This window comes from Hypanus sabinus, chromosome X2 (assembly GCF_030144855.1).
Source record: "Hypanus sabinus isolate sHypSab1 chromosome X2, sHypSab1.hap1, whole genome shotgun sequence".
In the NCBI taxonomy this organism is placed as follows: domain Eukaryota; kingdom Metazoa; phylum Chordata; class Chondrichthyes; order Myliobatiformes; family Dasyatidae; genus Hypanus; species Hypanus sabinus.
This window is the reverse complement of record NC_082739.1, coordinates 546,825-560,787: the sequence shown is the minus strand read 5'-3', so window position 1 is coordinate 560,787 and position 13,963 is coordinate 546,825. Positions and strand designations below refer to the sequence as shown.

The 13,963-nt window shown below is 41.6% G+C and overlaps 1 protein-coding gene across 3 annotated transcripts in view; it reads right to left on the bottom strand.

Annotated features, from left to right (window-relative positions):
* ncapd3 (non-SMC condensin II complex, subunit D3) overlaps positions 1-13,963 on the bottom strand; it is a 269,184-nt gene that overhangs the window by 66,709 nt on the left and 188,512 nt on the right. For all 3 annotated transcript variants that reach the window (XM_059956769.1, XM_059956770.1, XM_059956771.1), the window contains 2 exons: positions 11,741-11,979; positions 3,578-3,657 (listed from right to left, as the gene is read on the bottom strand). In XM_059956769.1, coding sequence (XP_059812752.1) covers positions 3,578-3,657; positions 11,741-11,979 — 319 coding nt within the window. The remainder of the gene's footprint in view (positions 1-3,577; positions 3,658-11,740; positions 11,980-13,963) is intronic.

Genomic DNA, 13,963 nt, shown 5'->3' with positions numbered 1-13,963 from the left:
GAGAGGAGGTGCAACGGTTAACGGATTGGTGCAGAGCCAACAACCTGTCTCTGAATGTGAAAAAAAGAGATGGTTGTTGACTTCAGGAGGGCACGGAGCGACCACTTCCTGCTGAACATCGACGGCTCCTCGGTAGAAATCGTTAAGAGCAGCAAATTTCTTGGTGTTCACCTGGCGGAGAATCTCATCTGGTCCCTCAACACCATAGCAAAGAAAGCCCAGCAGCGTCTCTACTTTCTGCGAAGGCTGAGGAAAGTCCATCTCCCACCCCCCCACCCATCCTCATCACATTCTACAGGGGTTGTATTGAGAGCATCCTGAGCAGCTGCATCACTGCCTGGTTTGGAAATTGCACCATCTCGGATCACAAGACCCTGCAGTGGATAGTGAGATCATCGGGGTCTCTCTTCCCGCCATCATGGACATTTACACTACACGCTGCATCCACAAAGCAAACAGCATTATGAAGGACCCCACGCACTCCTCATACAAACTCTTCTCCCTCCTGCCATCTGGGAAAAGGCACTGAAGCATTCGGGCTCTCACTAACAGATTATGTAACAGTTTCTTCCCCCAAACTATCAGACTCCTCAATACCCAGAGCCTGGACTGACACCTTACTGCCCTATTGTCTTGTTTATTATTTATTGTAATGCCTGCACTGTTTTGTGCACTTTATGCAGTCCTGGGTAGGTCTGCAGTCTAGTGTAGTTTTTTTTTCTGTGTTGTTTTTTTTTTATGTAGTTCAGTCTAGTTTTTGTACTGTGTCATGTAACACCATGGTCCTGAAAAACATTTTCTCATTTTTACTGTGTACTGTACCAGCAGTTATGGTCGAAATGACAATAAAAAAGTGACTTGACTTTAAATGGAGAGAAAATACAAAAATCTGATGTACAATGGGACTTGGGATTCCCTAAAGGTTAATTTGCAGGTTGAAGTCTGGTAAGGAAGGCAAATGCAATGTTAGCATTCATTTCAAGAGGACTAGAATATAAAAGCAAGGATGTAATGTTGAGGCTTTATAGAGCACTAGTGAGGCCTCAGTGCAGAAACTGGAGAGGGTTCAAAGAAGATTCATGAAAATGATTCCAGATTTTGTCATATGATGAGCTTTTGATGGCTCTGGACCTGTATTCACTAGTATTCTGAAGAATGAGGAGTGACCTCATTGAAACCTATTGAATGGTGAAAGGCCTTGATAGAGTGGATGTGGAGAGAATGTTTCCTATGCTGGGAGAGTCTAGGACCAGAGGACACAGCCTCAGAATAGAGGGGCGTCCTTTTAAAACAGAGATGAGGAGGAATTTCTTTAGCTAGAGAGTGGTGAACCTGTGGAATTCTTTGCCTCAGGAAGCTGTGTTGGCCAAGTCTTTATGTATATTTAAAACGGAGGTTGATACTTTGATGGTCAGGGTATGAACAGATGCGTGGAGAAGGCAGGAGATTGGGGCTTAGAGGAAATTTGGATCAGCCACAATGAAATGGCGGAACAGACTTGATGGGCCAAATGGCCTAATTCTGCTCCAATATCTTATAGTCTTATCCTTTCCCAAATGACAATCATAGACCAAACTCGCTCTTACAATAATCTGTTAGTATTCATTTCTGTACTATCTTTTGATTCTAGACTTATTTTATGACAAACTCAATTAACCAGCACTCATGGTGGCATTTAAGCTCATGTTGTTGGATCAACAGTCCAGGTTAAAGGGTAATTATTCAGTAATTTAAGCAGAATGCTACTATAGTAACAGTGCACCAATTTTGATAGATGATAGAGACTATTTCTTTAGACTTCCTTATTGTCATTAGTAAATCACCCAAGTTTCACATTCATCAGGAAACATTGTTTGAACATACAGATCTTTTTTATCCATTTCCAAAAGTTGTTAAATATGCAAGTTAAAACAGGAAACACATGCAATTACAATCAGGATTTCTATACTTTTTGCATTAGTCACAGAATTCTTGCAGCTCCATTCAGTCAAAGTTGCATTCAAGGACAGCAACCTTATCAGCCCCATTTTCCCATTCTCTTCTCCATAGTCCTCTTCTCCCAAGTGCTTATCCAATGCCCCTCTGAACACCAAATGACTCCACTTCCACCTCCCTTACAAACACTATCCAGCTTACTATTCCAAATTGAATAAAGCAATCAAATATATCCCCAAAATTTTAAATATGTGTCATCTGAAGCCATCGGATTTTCGAACGCTACATTTCAGAAACAGGACTTCGATCCACCTAGTCCGTGCCAATCTGTTATTCTGCGCAGTGACCCTCACCTGGAGAATCACCTTGCGTAACCCTCCCATCAATGTATTTATCAAAACTTCATAAATGTACAATCAAATCCGCACTCACTGCTTCTGCTGGCATCTCATACAACATTTTTGCACTATTGATAGTGTGGAGGGCTGTCAGAGGTTACAGCGGGACATCAATATGATGCAAAACTGGGCTGAGAAGTGGTAGATGGTGTTCAACCCAGATAAGTGTGAAGTGGTTCATTTTGGTAGGTCAATAAGATGACAAAATATAGTATTAATGGTAAGACTCTTGGCTGTGTGGGGGATCAAAGGGATCTTGGGGTCCAAGTCCATAGGACGCTCAAAGCTGCTGTGCAGGTTGACTCTGTGGTTAAGAAGCCATTGGCTTTCATCATCCGTGGGATTGAGTTCAAGAACTGAGAGGTAATGTTACAGCTATATAGGACCCTGGTCAGACCCTGCTTGGAGTTCTGTGCTCAGTTGTGGTCACCTCACTACAGGAAGGACGTGGAAACTATAGAAAGGGTGCAAAGGAGATTTACGAGGATGTTGCCTAGATTGGGGAGCATGTGGATAGCCTAAGGCTTTTTCCCCAGGACTGAAATGGTTAACGCAAGAGGGCACAGTTTTAAGGTCTTTGGACGTAAGTACAGAGGGAATGTCAGGGACAAGCTTTTTTTTTATAAACGCAGAGAGTGGTGAGTACATGGAATGGGCTGCCGGCGATTCTGGTGGAGGCAGATACAACAGAATTGCAGAATTGGTGGATGTGGGTTTGATTTCAAGATTTAAGGGAAATTTGGATACATAAGTGGATGGGAGGGATGTGGAAGGCTATGTTCTAGGTGCAGGTCAATGGGAGTAGGCAGAACTTTAGCTTGGCATGGACTAGATGGACTGAAAGACCCGTTTCTGTGCTGCAGTGTTCTGCGACAAAGAATTCCTCAGGGCTGTCTCCCAGGCCCAACCATCTTCAGCTGCTTCATCATGGACCTTTGCTCCATCGCAAGATCAGAAGTGAGCACAAACACTTGCAAATGAAAGGATATTGACCTGAAATGTTAACTGTTTCTTTCTCTACTGATGTTGTCTGACTGATTAGTATTTCCGGAACCAACATATTTTATGCTTTTCAATATTCACTGATCATTCAGCTGAGATTTTGCTTTCTTTTTTTTTTAAGTACAAGTGTTCTTGTACAGACTCAGCTATAAACCTCTTGGAAGTTCACCCTTCCTCTGTCATTTGTCAAAGAAAAAAAATTGATAACTTATTTTAACTTAAGTTTCACTAAAGGCAGTTACCTCCGTATACTTTCATCTGAATCCACCAGAACACTCACAAATCTGAAGAAGAGAGAACCTTTCCATTTTATGAATTCTTCCTGAAAAGGGAAGAAACAACAAATGCCATGAAAATGATAGAAATGGATCCAAAATGTAAACACTCTCCAAAAGTGATATTTGGCCTGAATACTTGCAGTACTATTTTAAAAATTGCATTCCATGAGACTCCACAGATGAATGAGTGGCTGTGGAGATGTTGCAGGGGACAGGGTTTCAAGTTCTTGGATCATTGGAAGCTTTTCTAGGAAAGGGGTTACCTATATAAGGACAGGTTGCACTTGAACTAGAGAGGAACCAACATCCTGGCCAGGAGGTTTGCTGATGCTACTCAGGAGACTTAAAATAGTTTACAGCAGGCTGGGAGCCAGAGCCCCAGGTCAGTGGGGAAGGATCTGACCAGGAGGTAGACATCAGGGCAAGTGTTGAAAGGCAAAAGGGAAATAACAGATATGATGGGTTGGATAGTTTGAAGTGCATATATTTTAATGTTTGGAGTATTATGAGTAGGGGTGATGAACTTAGAGCATAGATCAGTACATGAAACTACAGTGCCTATAAAAAGTATTTATCCTCCATGGAAGTTTTCATGTTTTACTGTTTTACAACATTGAATCACAATGGAGTTTATTTGGCTTTTTTGACACTGCCCAACACAAAAAGACTCTATTGTGTCAAAATGAAAACAGATCTCTACAAAGTGATTGAAATTAATTACAAATATAAAACACAAAGTAATTGATTTCATAAGTATTCACCACCCCCCCCTTAATATAGCACACCAAATCATTACATCATCACTGGTGCAGTCAAGGTGTTTCAATTGACTGTTGTAAAAATACACCTGTATCTTGAAGGTCCAACTGCTGGTGCGTCAGTATCCTGGCAAAAACTACACCATGAAGACAAAAGAACACTCCTAGCAACTCCAAGGTTATTGAAAAGCACAAATTAGAAGATGAATACAAGAAATTTTTCAAGTCAATGATTATCCCTTAGAGTACAGTTAAGTCAATCATCAAGAAATGGAAAGAATATGTCCTCGTTGTCCACGGGAATGGTACCAGAGGATTGGAGGGAGGCAAATGTTCTCCCCTTGTTCAAAAAAGGTAGTAGGGATAATCCAGGTAAGTATAGACCAATGAGCCTTACGTCTGTGGTGGGAAAGCTGTTGGAAAAGATTCTTAGAGGTAGGATCTATGGGCATTTAGAGAATCATGGTTTGATCAGGGACAGTCAGCATGGCTTTGTGAAGGGCAGATCGTGTCTAACAAGCCTGATAGAGGTGGTGATCAGGCATATAGATGAGGGTAGTGCAGTGGATGTGATCTACATGGATTTTAGTAAGGCATTTGACAAGGGTCCACATGGTAGGCTTATTCAGAAAGTCAGAAGGCATGGGACCAGTGAAGTTTGCCCAGGTGGATTCAGAATTGGCTTGCCTGCTGAAGGCAGAGGGTCGTGGTGGAGGGAGTACGTTCAGATTGGAGGGTTGTGACTAGTGGTGTCCCACAAGGACCTGTTCTGGGACCTCTACTTTTTGTGATTTTTATTAACGACCTGGATGTGGGGGTAGAAGGCTGGGTTGGCAAGTTTGCAGACGACACAAAGGTTGGTGGTGTTATAGATAGTGTAGAGGATTGTCGCAGATTGCAGAGACATTGATAGGATGCAGAAGTGGGCTGAGAAGTGGCAGAAGGAGTTCAACCCGGAGAAGTGTGAGGTGGTACACTTTGGAAGGACAAACTCCAAGGCAGAGTACAAAATAAATGGCAGGATACTTGGTAGTGTGGAGGAGTAGAGGGATCTGGGGGTACATGTCCACACATCCCTGAAAGTTGCATCACAGGTAGATAGGGTAGTTAAGAAAGCTTATGGGGTGTTAGCTTTCATAAGTCGAGGGATAGAGTTTAAGAGACGCGATGTAATGATGCAGATCTAGAAAACTCTGGTTAGGCCACACTTGGAGTTCCAGTTCTGGTCGCCTAACTATAGGATGTGGAAGCATTGGAAAGGGTACAGAGGAGATTTACCAGGATGCTGCCTGGTTTAGCGAGTATGGATTATGATCAGAGATTAAGGGAGCTAGGGCTTTACTCTTTGGAGAGAAGGAGGATGAGAGGAGACATGATAGAGGTGTACAAGATATTAAGAGGAACAGACAGAGTGGACAGTCAGCACCTCTTCCCCAGGGCACCACTGCTCAGTACAAGAAGACATGGTTTTAAGGTAAGGGGAGGGAAGTTCAAGGGGGATATTAGAGGAAGGTTTTTCACTCAGAGAGTGGTTGGTGCGTGGAATGCACTGCCTGAGTCAGTGGTGGAGACAGATACACTAGTGAAGTTTAAGAGACTACTAGACAGGTATATGGAAGAATTTAAGGTGGGGGGTTTTACGGGAGGCAGGGTTTGAGGGTTGGCACAACACTGTGGGCCGAAGGGCCTGTAATGTGCTGTACTATTCTATGTTCTATGGCACAGCCATAAATCTGCTTAGAGAAGGCTGTCCCCAAAAACTGAGTGACCGTGCAGGAGACCTTTTACCAAAATGTATTATCATACATTTCCCAACACTGTATTCCATTTGCCACTTTTTTGCCCATTCTTCTAATATGTCCAAGTCCTGCTGAAATCGTATTGCTTCCTCAGCACTACCTACCCCTCCACCTATCTTCATACCATTCGTAAACTTTTGTCACAACGCCATCAATTCCACTATCTAAATCAATGACAACCAATTTGAAAAGTAGCAGTCCCAATATTGATTCCTGAGAAACACAAGTCACTGGCAGCTGTCATGTACCCCGTGACCGGGTTACCAAACCAGCAGAAATGGAATAATACGTTGGAGTCTGGTGGTACTGTAGCTAAAGGTGTTTATTAGTAAACTAAGTAATACAGTACAATAAAATGCAAATATACATATAAAACAGGTTAGCAATGATATATACAGAAGTGTGGAAATGTAATCAAAACCAAGCTCTATCGAAGTCTAGGGGTAAATGAATAGTCTTAAGATGCAGAGTTCAGTTCAGTTTAAGTCGAGGTAGTTGCTATTGTACCATTGGAGAGAGAGAGAGTGAGCAAGAGGTGAGCAGTTGCAGCAGGCAAATCTTCTGTTGTCTTCCTCTGTTGTGTTGTTGTGGTCACCAACTGTGACCCCTCCGTTCCCGGCCAGACGGTTCTTCAGTGGTGAGCCTGTCACCCAGGTGAGGGTGGACACACACAAGCCCCCACTTCCTGTGGGTGCACAATGCTCTTTCAGTGCCCTGTGGCGTGTCTGAGCAGACCTGCTTTTTATCTCCCCTGTCGGGGTACCAGCCATCCATCAACTGACCATGTCCATGTCCATCAAACTGGGCCACTCCTTGCTGTCTCAGCAAGAATGTTAACAAGCAAAGAAGAGTGTCCTTGCAGCAAAGGTAAATAATCAGTGAAGAAGCCATAATACTAAATTATGTGTATCTCTCTCTCATCTGTGTAGGATGCCTTCCCCCCCCCCCCCACCTTATTCTCTCTCTCGTTAGCAGCACAGTGTCCAAAAGCCAGTATCATTCTCCCGACATTTTAAAGTGGTTGCCCACAGAAAATATGAACCCTAGGGGTACATAACACAGCCAACCAGAAAAGGCCCCTTTATTCTCACTCACTGCCTCCTGCCTGTCAGTCATTCCTTTATTCATGCCAGTATCTTTCCTGTATCACCATAGGATTTTAATCTTGTTAAGTAGCCTCATGTGTGGCACTTTATCAAATGCCTTATGAAAATCCAAGTAAATGTCATCCACTGCCTCTCCTTTGTCCACCTTCCTTATTCCTTCCTTGAAGAATTAGAACAGATTAGTCTCCAAGTACCCCAAAATTTTATCCTTAATAATGGACTCCAACACTTTCCCAACCACTAGGGTTAGGCTAACTGGCCAATAATTCTCTAAACTGGCCTCTCTTTTGTCTTCTGCCTTTCTTAAAGAGTGGAGTGACACTTGTAATCTTCTAGTCCTCCAGTGTAGCAACCAGGGTGCCCAACAGTTCCCCATGACTTCCAGCATGGAACAAGTTCATGCAATTTAATAATTAAGTCAAGTACACCCTCTGAACTTTCTCTACAGAGCTACACAGAAAACAGGTCATGCAACGACACAATGCTGGCATTTGAAGTGTTGCACACTCGAGTCATTTGCCAAGAAAGCTAAAAATGACCTTGATAGTGGTCTCATTGCATCTTATAACATTTCGAAAATGATAGCAAAGTGTGGAAAATCCCATACAATTGGCAAAAGATTAATAATGCCTGCTGCATCAGAAGTGCTCACCATTTTTCTCAAAATGGATACCAATATTTTAAAATGAATTCCTCTGAGTAATAACTCTAGCTCGTCGTACTGACAAAATGAGTGAAGGCATTGAGTATCAACTATGCACAGAGCTACAAAAAACAGAATTTGGCATACAACTGGATGAGTCAACTGTGCGACATAATGAGGCATTGCTAATGGAATATGTACAGTTCATCAATAATGGAAAAGTCTGTGAAGAAGTTCTCTTTTGTAGAAAGTTAAAAACAAATATCAACAGAGAATCCATCAATCATGAGCTCAAAATATATATTGAGGATAAAAGTATTCCGAATAGGAACATGATATCTTGTGCAACAGATGGAGCACCATATATGACAGGTCAGCATGCTGGTTTAGTGGCATTTATGAAAAAAGAAATTCCAAGTCTGTTTGCAATCCATTGTGTAATTCATCATCAACATCTCCATAAGACCATAGGACATAGGTGCAGAATTAGGCCATTCAATCATGGCTGATCCTTTTTTTCCTCCTCTTCAACCCCATTTTCCGGCCTTCTCCTGTAACCTTTGATGCCATTTCCAATCAGGAACCTAACAATCTCTGCATCAAATACACCCAACGACCTGGCCTCCACAGCTGCACGTGGCAACAGATTCCACAAATTCACTACCCTCTGGCTGAAGAAATTTCTCTGCATCTCTGTTTGAATGGATGCCCTTCTATCCTGAGGTTGTGCCCTCTTGTCCTACTTTCCCACCATGGGAAACATCTTTTCCACAACTACTGTCTAGGCCTTTCAACATTCGAAAGGTTTCAATGAGATCCCCCCTCATCCCTCCAAATTCCAGCAAATACAGACCCAGAGCCATCAAACGTTCTTCATATGATAACCCTTTCATTCCTGGAATCATCCTTGTGAACCTCCTCTGGACCCTCACCAATGCCAGCACATCTCTTCTAAGATGAGGGGCCCAAAACTGTTCACAATACTCAAGGTGAGGCCTCACCAGTGCCTTAAAGCCTCAGCATCACATCCCCTGCTCTTGTATTCTAGTTGTCTTGAAATGAATGCTAACATTGCATTTGCATTCCTCACCACCAATTCAACCTGCAAGTTAACCTTTAGGGTATTCTGCACAAGGACTTCCAAGTCCCTTTGCTTCTCAGATTTGTGGATTTTCACCCCGCTTAGAAAATAGTCCACACATTTATTTCTACTACCAAAGTGCATGACCATGCATTTTTCAACTTTGTATTTCATTTGCCACTTTCTCGCCCATTCTCCTAATCTGTATGATTCCTTTTGCAGCATACCTGTTTCCTCAACACTACCTGTCCCTTCACCAATCTTTGTATCATCTGCAAACTTGGCAACAAAGCCATCTATTTCATCATCTAAATTACTTATATACAAGAATGTAAATATTATATTATAATATTTTAATATTTATATATTATTATAATATTTTTGTATTATATATAAAAAGAAGTGGTCCCAACACTGACCCCTGCGGAACACCACTAGTCACTGGCAGCCAACCAGACAAGGACCTTTTATTCCCAGTCTCTGCCTTCTTTCAATCAGCCAGTGCTCTAACCATCTTTCCTGTAATACCACAGGTTCTTAACTTGGTAAGCAGCCTCATGTATGGCACTTGTCAAAGGCCTTCTGAAAGTCCAAATATACATCATTCACTGCACCCCCTTTATCTATCCTACTTGTAATCTCCTCAAAGAATTTCAACATGTTCGTCAGGCAGTATTTTCCCTGAAGGAAACCGTACTAACTTTATCCTATGTCACCAAGTACTCCTTTACCTTGTCCTTAAGAATTGACTTCAACATTTTCCCAACCACTGTCAGGCTAACTTTTGTATCATTTCTCTTCTGCTGCCTTCCTCCTTTCTGAAAGAGTAGAGTGACATTTGCAATTTTCCAGTCCTCTGGCACCTTGGTTTTTGAAAGGTCCACAGTCCAATGGTTTTTGAAAGGTCATTGCTAATGCCACCACAATCTCTAATGCTACCTCTTTCAGAACCCGAAGGTGCAGTTCATCTGGTCTGGGTGACTTATGTACCTCTTTGTCTTTCAGCTTTTTGAACACCTTTTCTTTTGTAATAGTAACTGCACCCACTTCTCTTTCTTCACACACTACAACATCTGGCACACTGCTACTGTCTTCCACATTGAAGACTGATGCAAACTACTCATTTAGTTCATCTGCCATCTCCTTGCCCCCTGTTATTATTTCTCCTGCTTCATTTTCTAGCAATCCTATATCCACTCTCATCTCTCTTTTACTTTTTACATACTTGAAAAAGCTTTTACTGCCACTTTGATGTTATTTGCTAGCTTGCTTTCACATTTCATCTTTTCCCTTCTAATGATTCTTTTAGTTACTCTCTGTAGGTTTTTAAAAGCTTCCCAATCCTCTATCTCCCCACTAATTTTTGCTTTGTTGTATGCCCTCTCTTTTGCTTTTACATTAGCTTTGACTTCCCTTGTCAGCCATGATTGTACTATTTTGCCATTTGAGTATTTCTTCAGTTTTGGAATACACATGTCTTGCATCTTATTTTCCCCCCAGAAATGCCAAAAACTTCAGTCAGAGACGTTTTTTAAAGCATGACTCTTGTAATATCTATTATCAACAAAATTAAAGTTCATCCATTAAATAGAATATTTCGTTTGTTATGCCAAGATAATGAAGATAGTGCTTGCTCCTTCACACCAAAGTGCATTGGCTGTCAAAAGGCTGCTGCTTAAAATGTTTCTTTGATCTTTTTCACACTGTCATTGAATATTTGCTCAAAGTTGACAAGAGCTTGGGAAACAAGATTGAACTTCAACGTGGAGATATGGCAATAACTGTATGATGTAGCCAATCTGTATGACAATATGAACATTGAAACTGCAGGGTGAGAACTTCAATTTAATCCAGGCAAAAAGTGCAGTGTCCACTTTTATCAAAAAAGTTGAAAATATATAAGCAGAACATTAGGAGAAGAATGTTCTCACAGTTTCCCTGCGTGGAAAGTATGGCACTCTCTTTCACAGATGGTGATTTGCAAGAGTACCCCTTATACCTGCAGAAGGATTATTGATTCAAGGATTTGAACAAACTGGAAATTCCAGACTGGGTAATTAACCCATTTTTTTGCAAGGTGGAAGAACAGGAAGAGAGCCTTCAAGAAGACATTATCAAAATTCAGAATGATGAAGAAGCAAAAATGCTTTTCAAAAATGTCGGCTTTAGTGGTATGTGGCTACACTGTCATACGAAATTTCCTGTTCTTTGGAGAAGAGCCAAACAGCTCTTCATTGCAGTGAACCACATAGTCACAAAAAATAGAAACTGCTTGGACATTGTTATGCATGCAGACTGAAGGCTTTTGTTATCACAACTTGAACCAGATATTTCAACTGTTGCTAAAAACCATCCTACTCAAGGATCACACTGGTATCAAAGCTGCTGTACAGTACGGTGTAAGCTGGGTTTAAAGACAAATAAAAATTTAAAGCAGAATATTTTTTCTCAGGTTAGCATATAGTAGACATGTTTTTACACTATGGAGGTGCTGGAAACTTAAATGCATTACAATCTCAGAAGACATCAATTCTCTACATTAATAATGAATTATCTACTTAGTTTTGTTTCAGATAGTAACGCATATAGAAAAATTACATTTCACATTAACAATAATATGGTAACTGCTGAAAGAAAATAACTGAATACAAGTTTTGACTCAGCTGAGCGTTACAGATCTGCAGCAATCAGCAAAGTATAACTCACAGCTATTTGATCTGACAAAATAAGGAACCTTTACCTGGAGTAAGTTGGTCAGCATGACCAAGGTCTGTTTACGGATAAAAGGATCATTGTCTTTTAAACATGCAGCGACGTTAGGAATGTATCGATCCACCATAGTGGTATATCGCATACAGAGATCACATATGATGATGATGACATTATTGCGAACTGCTGTATTTTCACACACCTCCAACTCGCGGGCAAAGGCAGCAATGGATTTCTTTGCTAAATCCTCGTGTTGTAGGCACAACTTTCCTATACAAAATAAGGTGGAGCATTGGTAAAAATAATGCATTTCTCTGCCCAAAAGTTAATCTGTGTGCAAGGAGCTATTCACATTCCCTCTCCTCAAAGGCAGATATCTTTCTGAGGTAAATTTTCATAGGGAAGAGTAAATGTTCAGTAACTCTCATCCTCCTGTGCAAACTGACACATGAGCGCTTGCATGATATCTGACTGGAAACAGGATAAAAAAACTGGGCCTTCTGTTCTTCCCATATATAGAAATACATTCAGAAATTTTATCAGTTAAGGCTGAATCCTTTTAATGTTCACAGACATCATGGTTAGTTAAGAGTACTCTATTTTTTTGACTGATGAGATCTGCAAATTTGCCCCATACTGGAGTCCAAATGGTCATTACAGGCTGGCTCCAGTTCAGAACTAGTCTTTTTTTAAAATTACATCAGAGTGAATGACCTCAACAGATTCAGTGCATCATCTCAGAAGTTTTAATTTCCATAAAAGATTAAGAACTTGATTACTATTTTACTTGTTTGGACTTCCTGTATTTAATAGTTATGTGGACAATCAATATTTAGCGTTATTTAAATAAAACTTGGAAAATGACAGCACAGTTGAGGCCATTTGCCCCACAATGCCATGTCCAACGCTTTAACCTATTCTAAGATCAATCTAACTTTCCCTCCCACGTGGCCCTTCATTTTCTTTTTCATCCATGTGCCAACCTAAGAGTTTCTTAAAATTCCCCAATGTACCTGCCTTTACCACCACACTGTCAGGGTGCTCCACACACACACCACTCTCTGTGGGAAAGAACCTACCTATGACATCCTCTCTACACTCTATATTTTTCAATATCTCTCAATATTCCTGGATTTCAGTGCTTTAAAAGGGATAGAGAGGGGGTGAAAAGGGGAGGAGGGGTGGCATTACTGGTCAGGGACACTATTACAGCTACAGAAGGGTGGGTAATGTAGCAAGATCCTCTTTTGAGTCAGTATGGGTGGAAGTCATTAACAGGAAGGGAGTAGTTACTCTATTGGGAGTATTCTACAGGCCCCCTGGTAGCAGCAGAGATACCGAGGAGCAGACTGGGAGGCAGATTTTGGAAAGGTGCAAAAATAGCAGGGTTGTTATCATGGGTGACTTTAACTTCCCTAATATTGATTGGCCCCTGATTAGTTCCAATGGTTTAGATGAGGCAGAGTTTGTTAAGTGTGTCCAGGACAGACTCCTGTGTTGACAGGCCAACTAAGGGGAGTGCCACACTAGATCTAGTATTAGGTAACGGACCGGGGCAAGTCACAGATCTGTCAGTGGGTGAGCATCTGGGGGACAGTGACCACCGCTCTCTGGCCTTTAGCATTATCATGGAAAAGGATAGAATCAGAGAGAAAAGTTAGGGATAAATTTCTCCCGGTGAGGAAGATAAAGAATGGTAGGGTGAAGGAACCATGGATGATAAGTGAGGTGGAAATCCTAGTCAGGTGGAACAAGGCAGCATACATGAGGTTTAGGAAGCAAGAATCAGATGGGTCTATTGAGGAATATAGGGTAGCAAGAAAGGAGCTTGAAAAGGGGCTGAGGAGAGCAAGAAGTGGGCATGAAAAGGCCTTGGCGAGTAGGGTAAAGGAAAACCCCAAGGCATTCTTCAATTATGTGAAGAACAAAAGGATGACAGGAGAGAAGGTAGGACCGATTAGAGATAAAGGTGTGAAGATGTGCCTGGAGGCTGTGGAAGTGAGCAAGGTCCTCAATGTATATTTCTCTTCAGTATTCACCAATGAGAGGGAACTTGATGACGGTGAGGGCAATATGAGTGAGGTTGATGTTCTGGAGCATGTTGATATTAAGGGAGAGGAGGTGTTGGAGTTGTTAAAATACATTAGGATGGATAAGTCCCTGGGGCCTGACGGAATATTCCCCAGGCTGCTCCACAAGGCAAGGGAAGAGATTGCTGAGCCCCTGGCTATGATCTTTATGTCCTCGTTGTCCA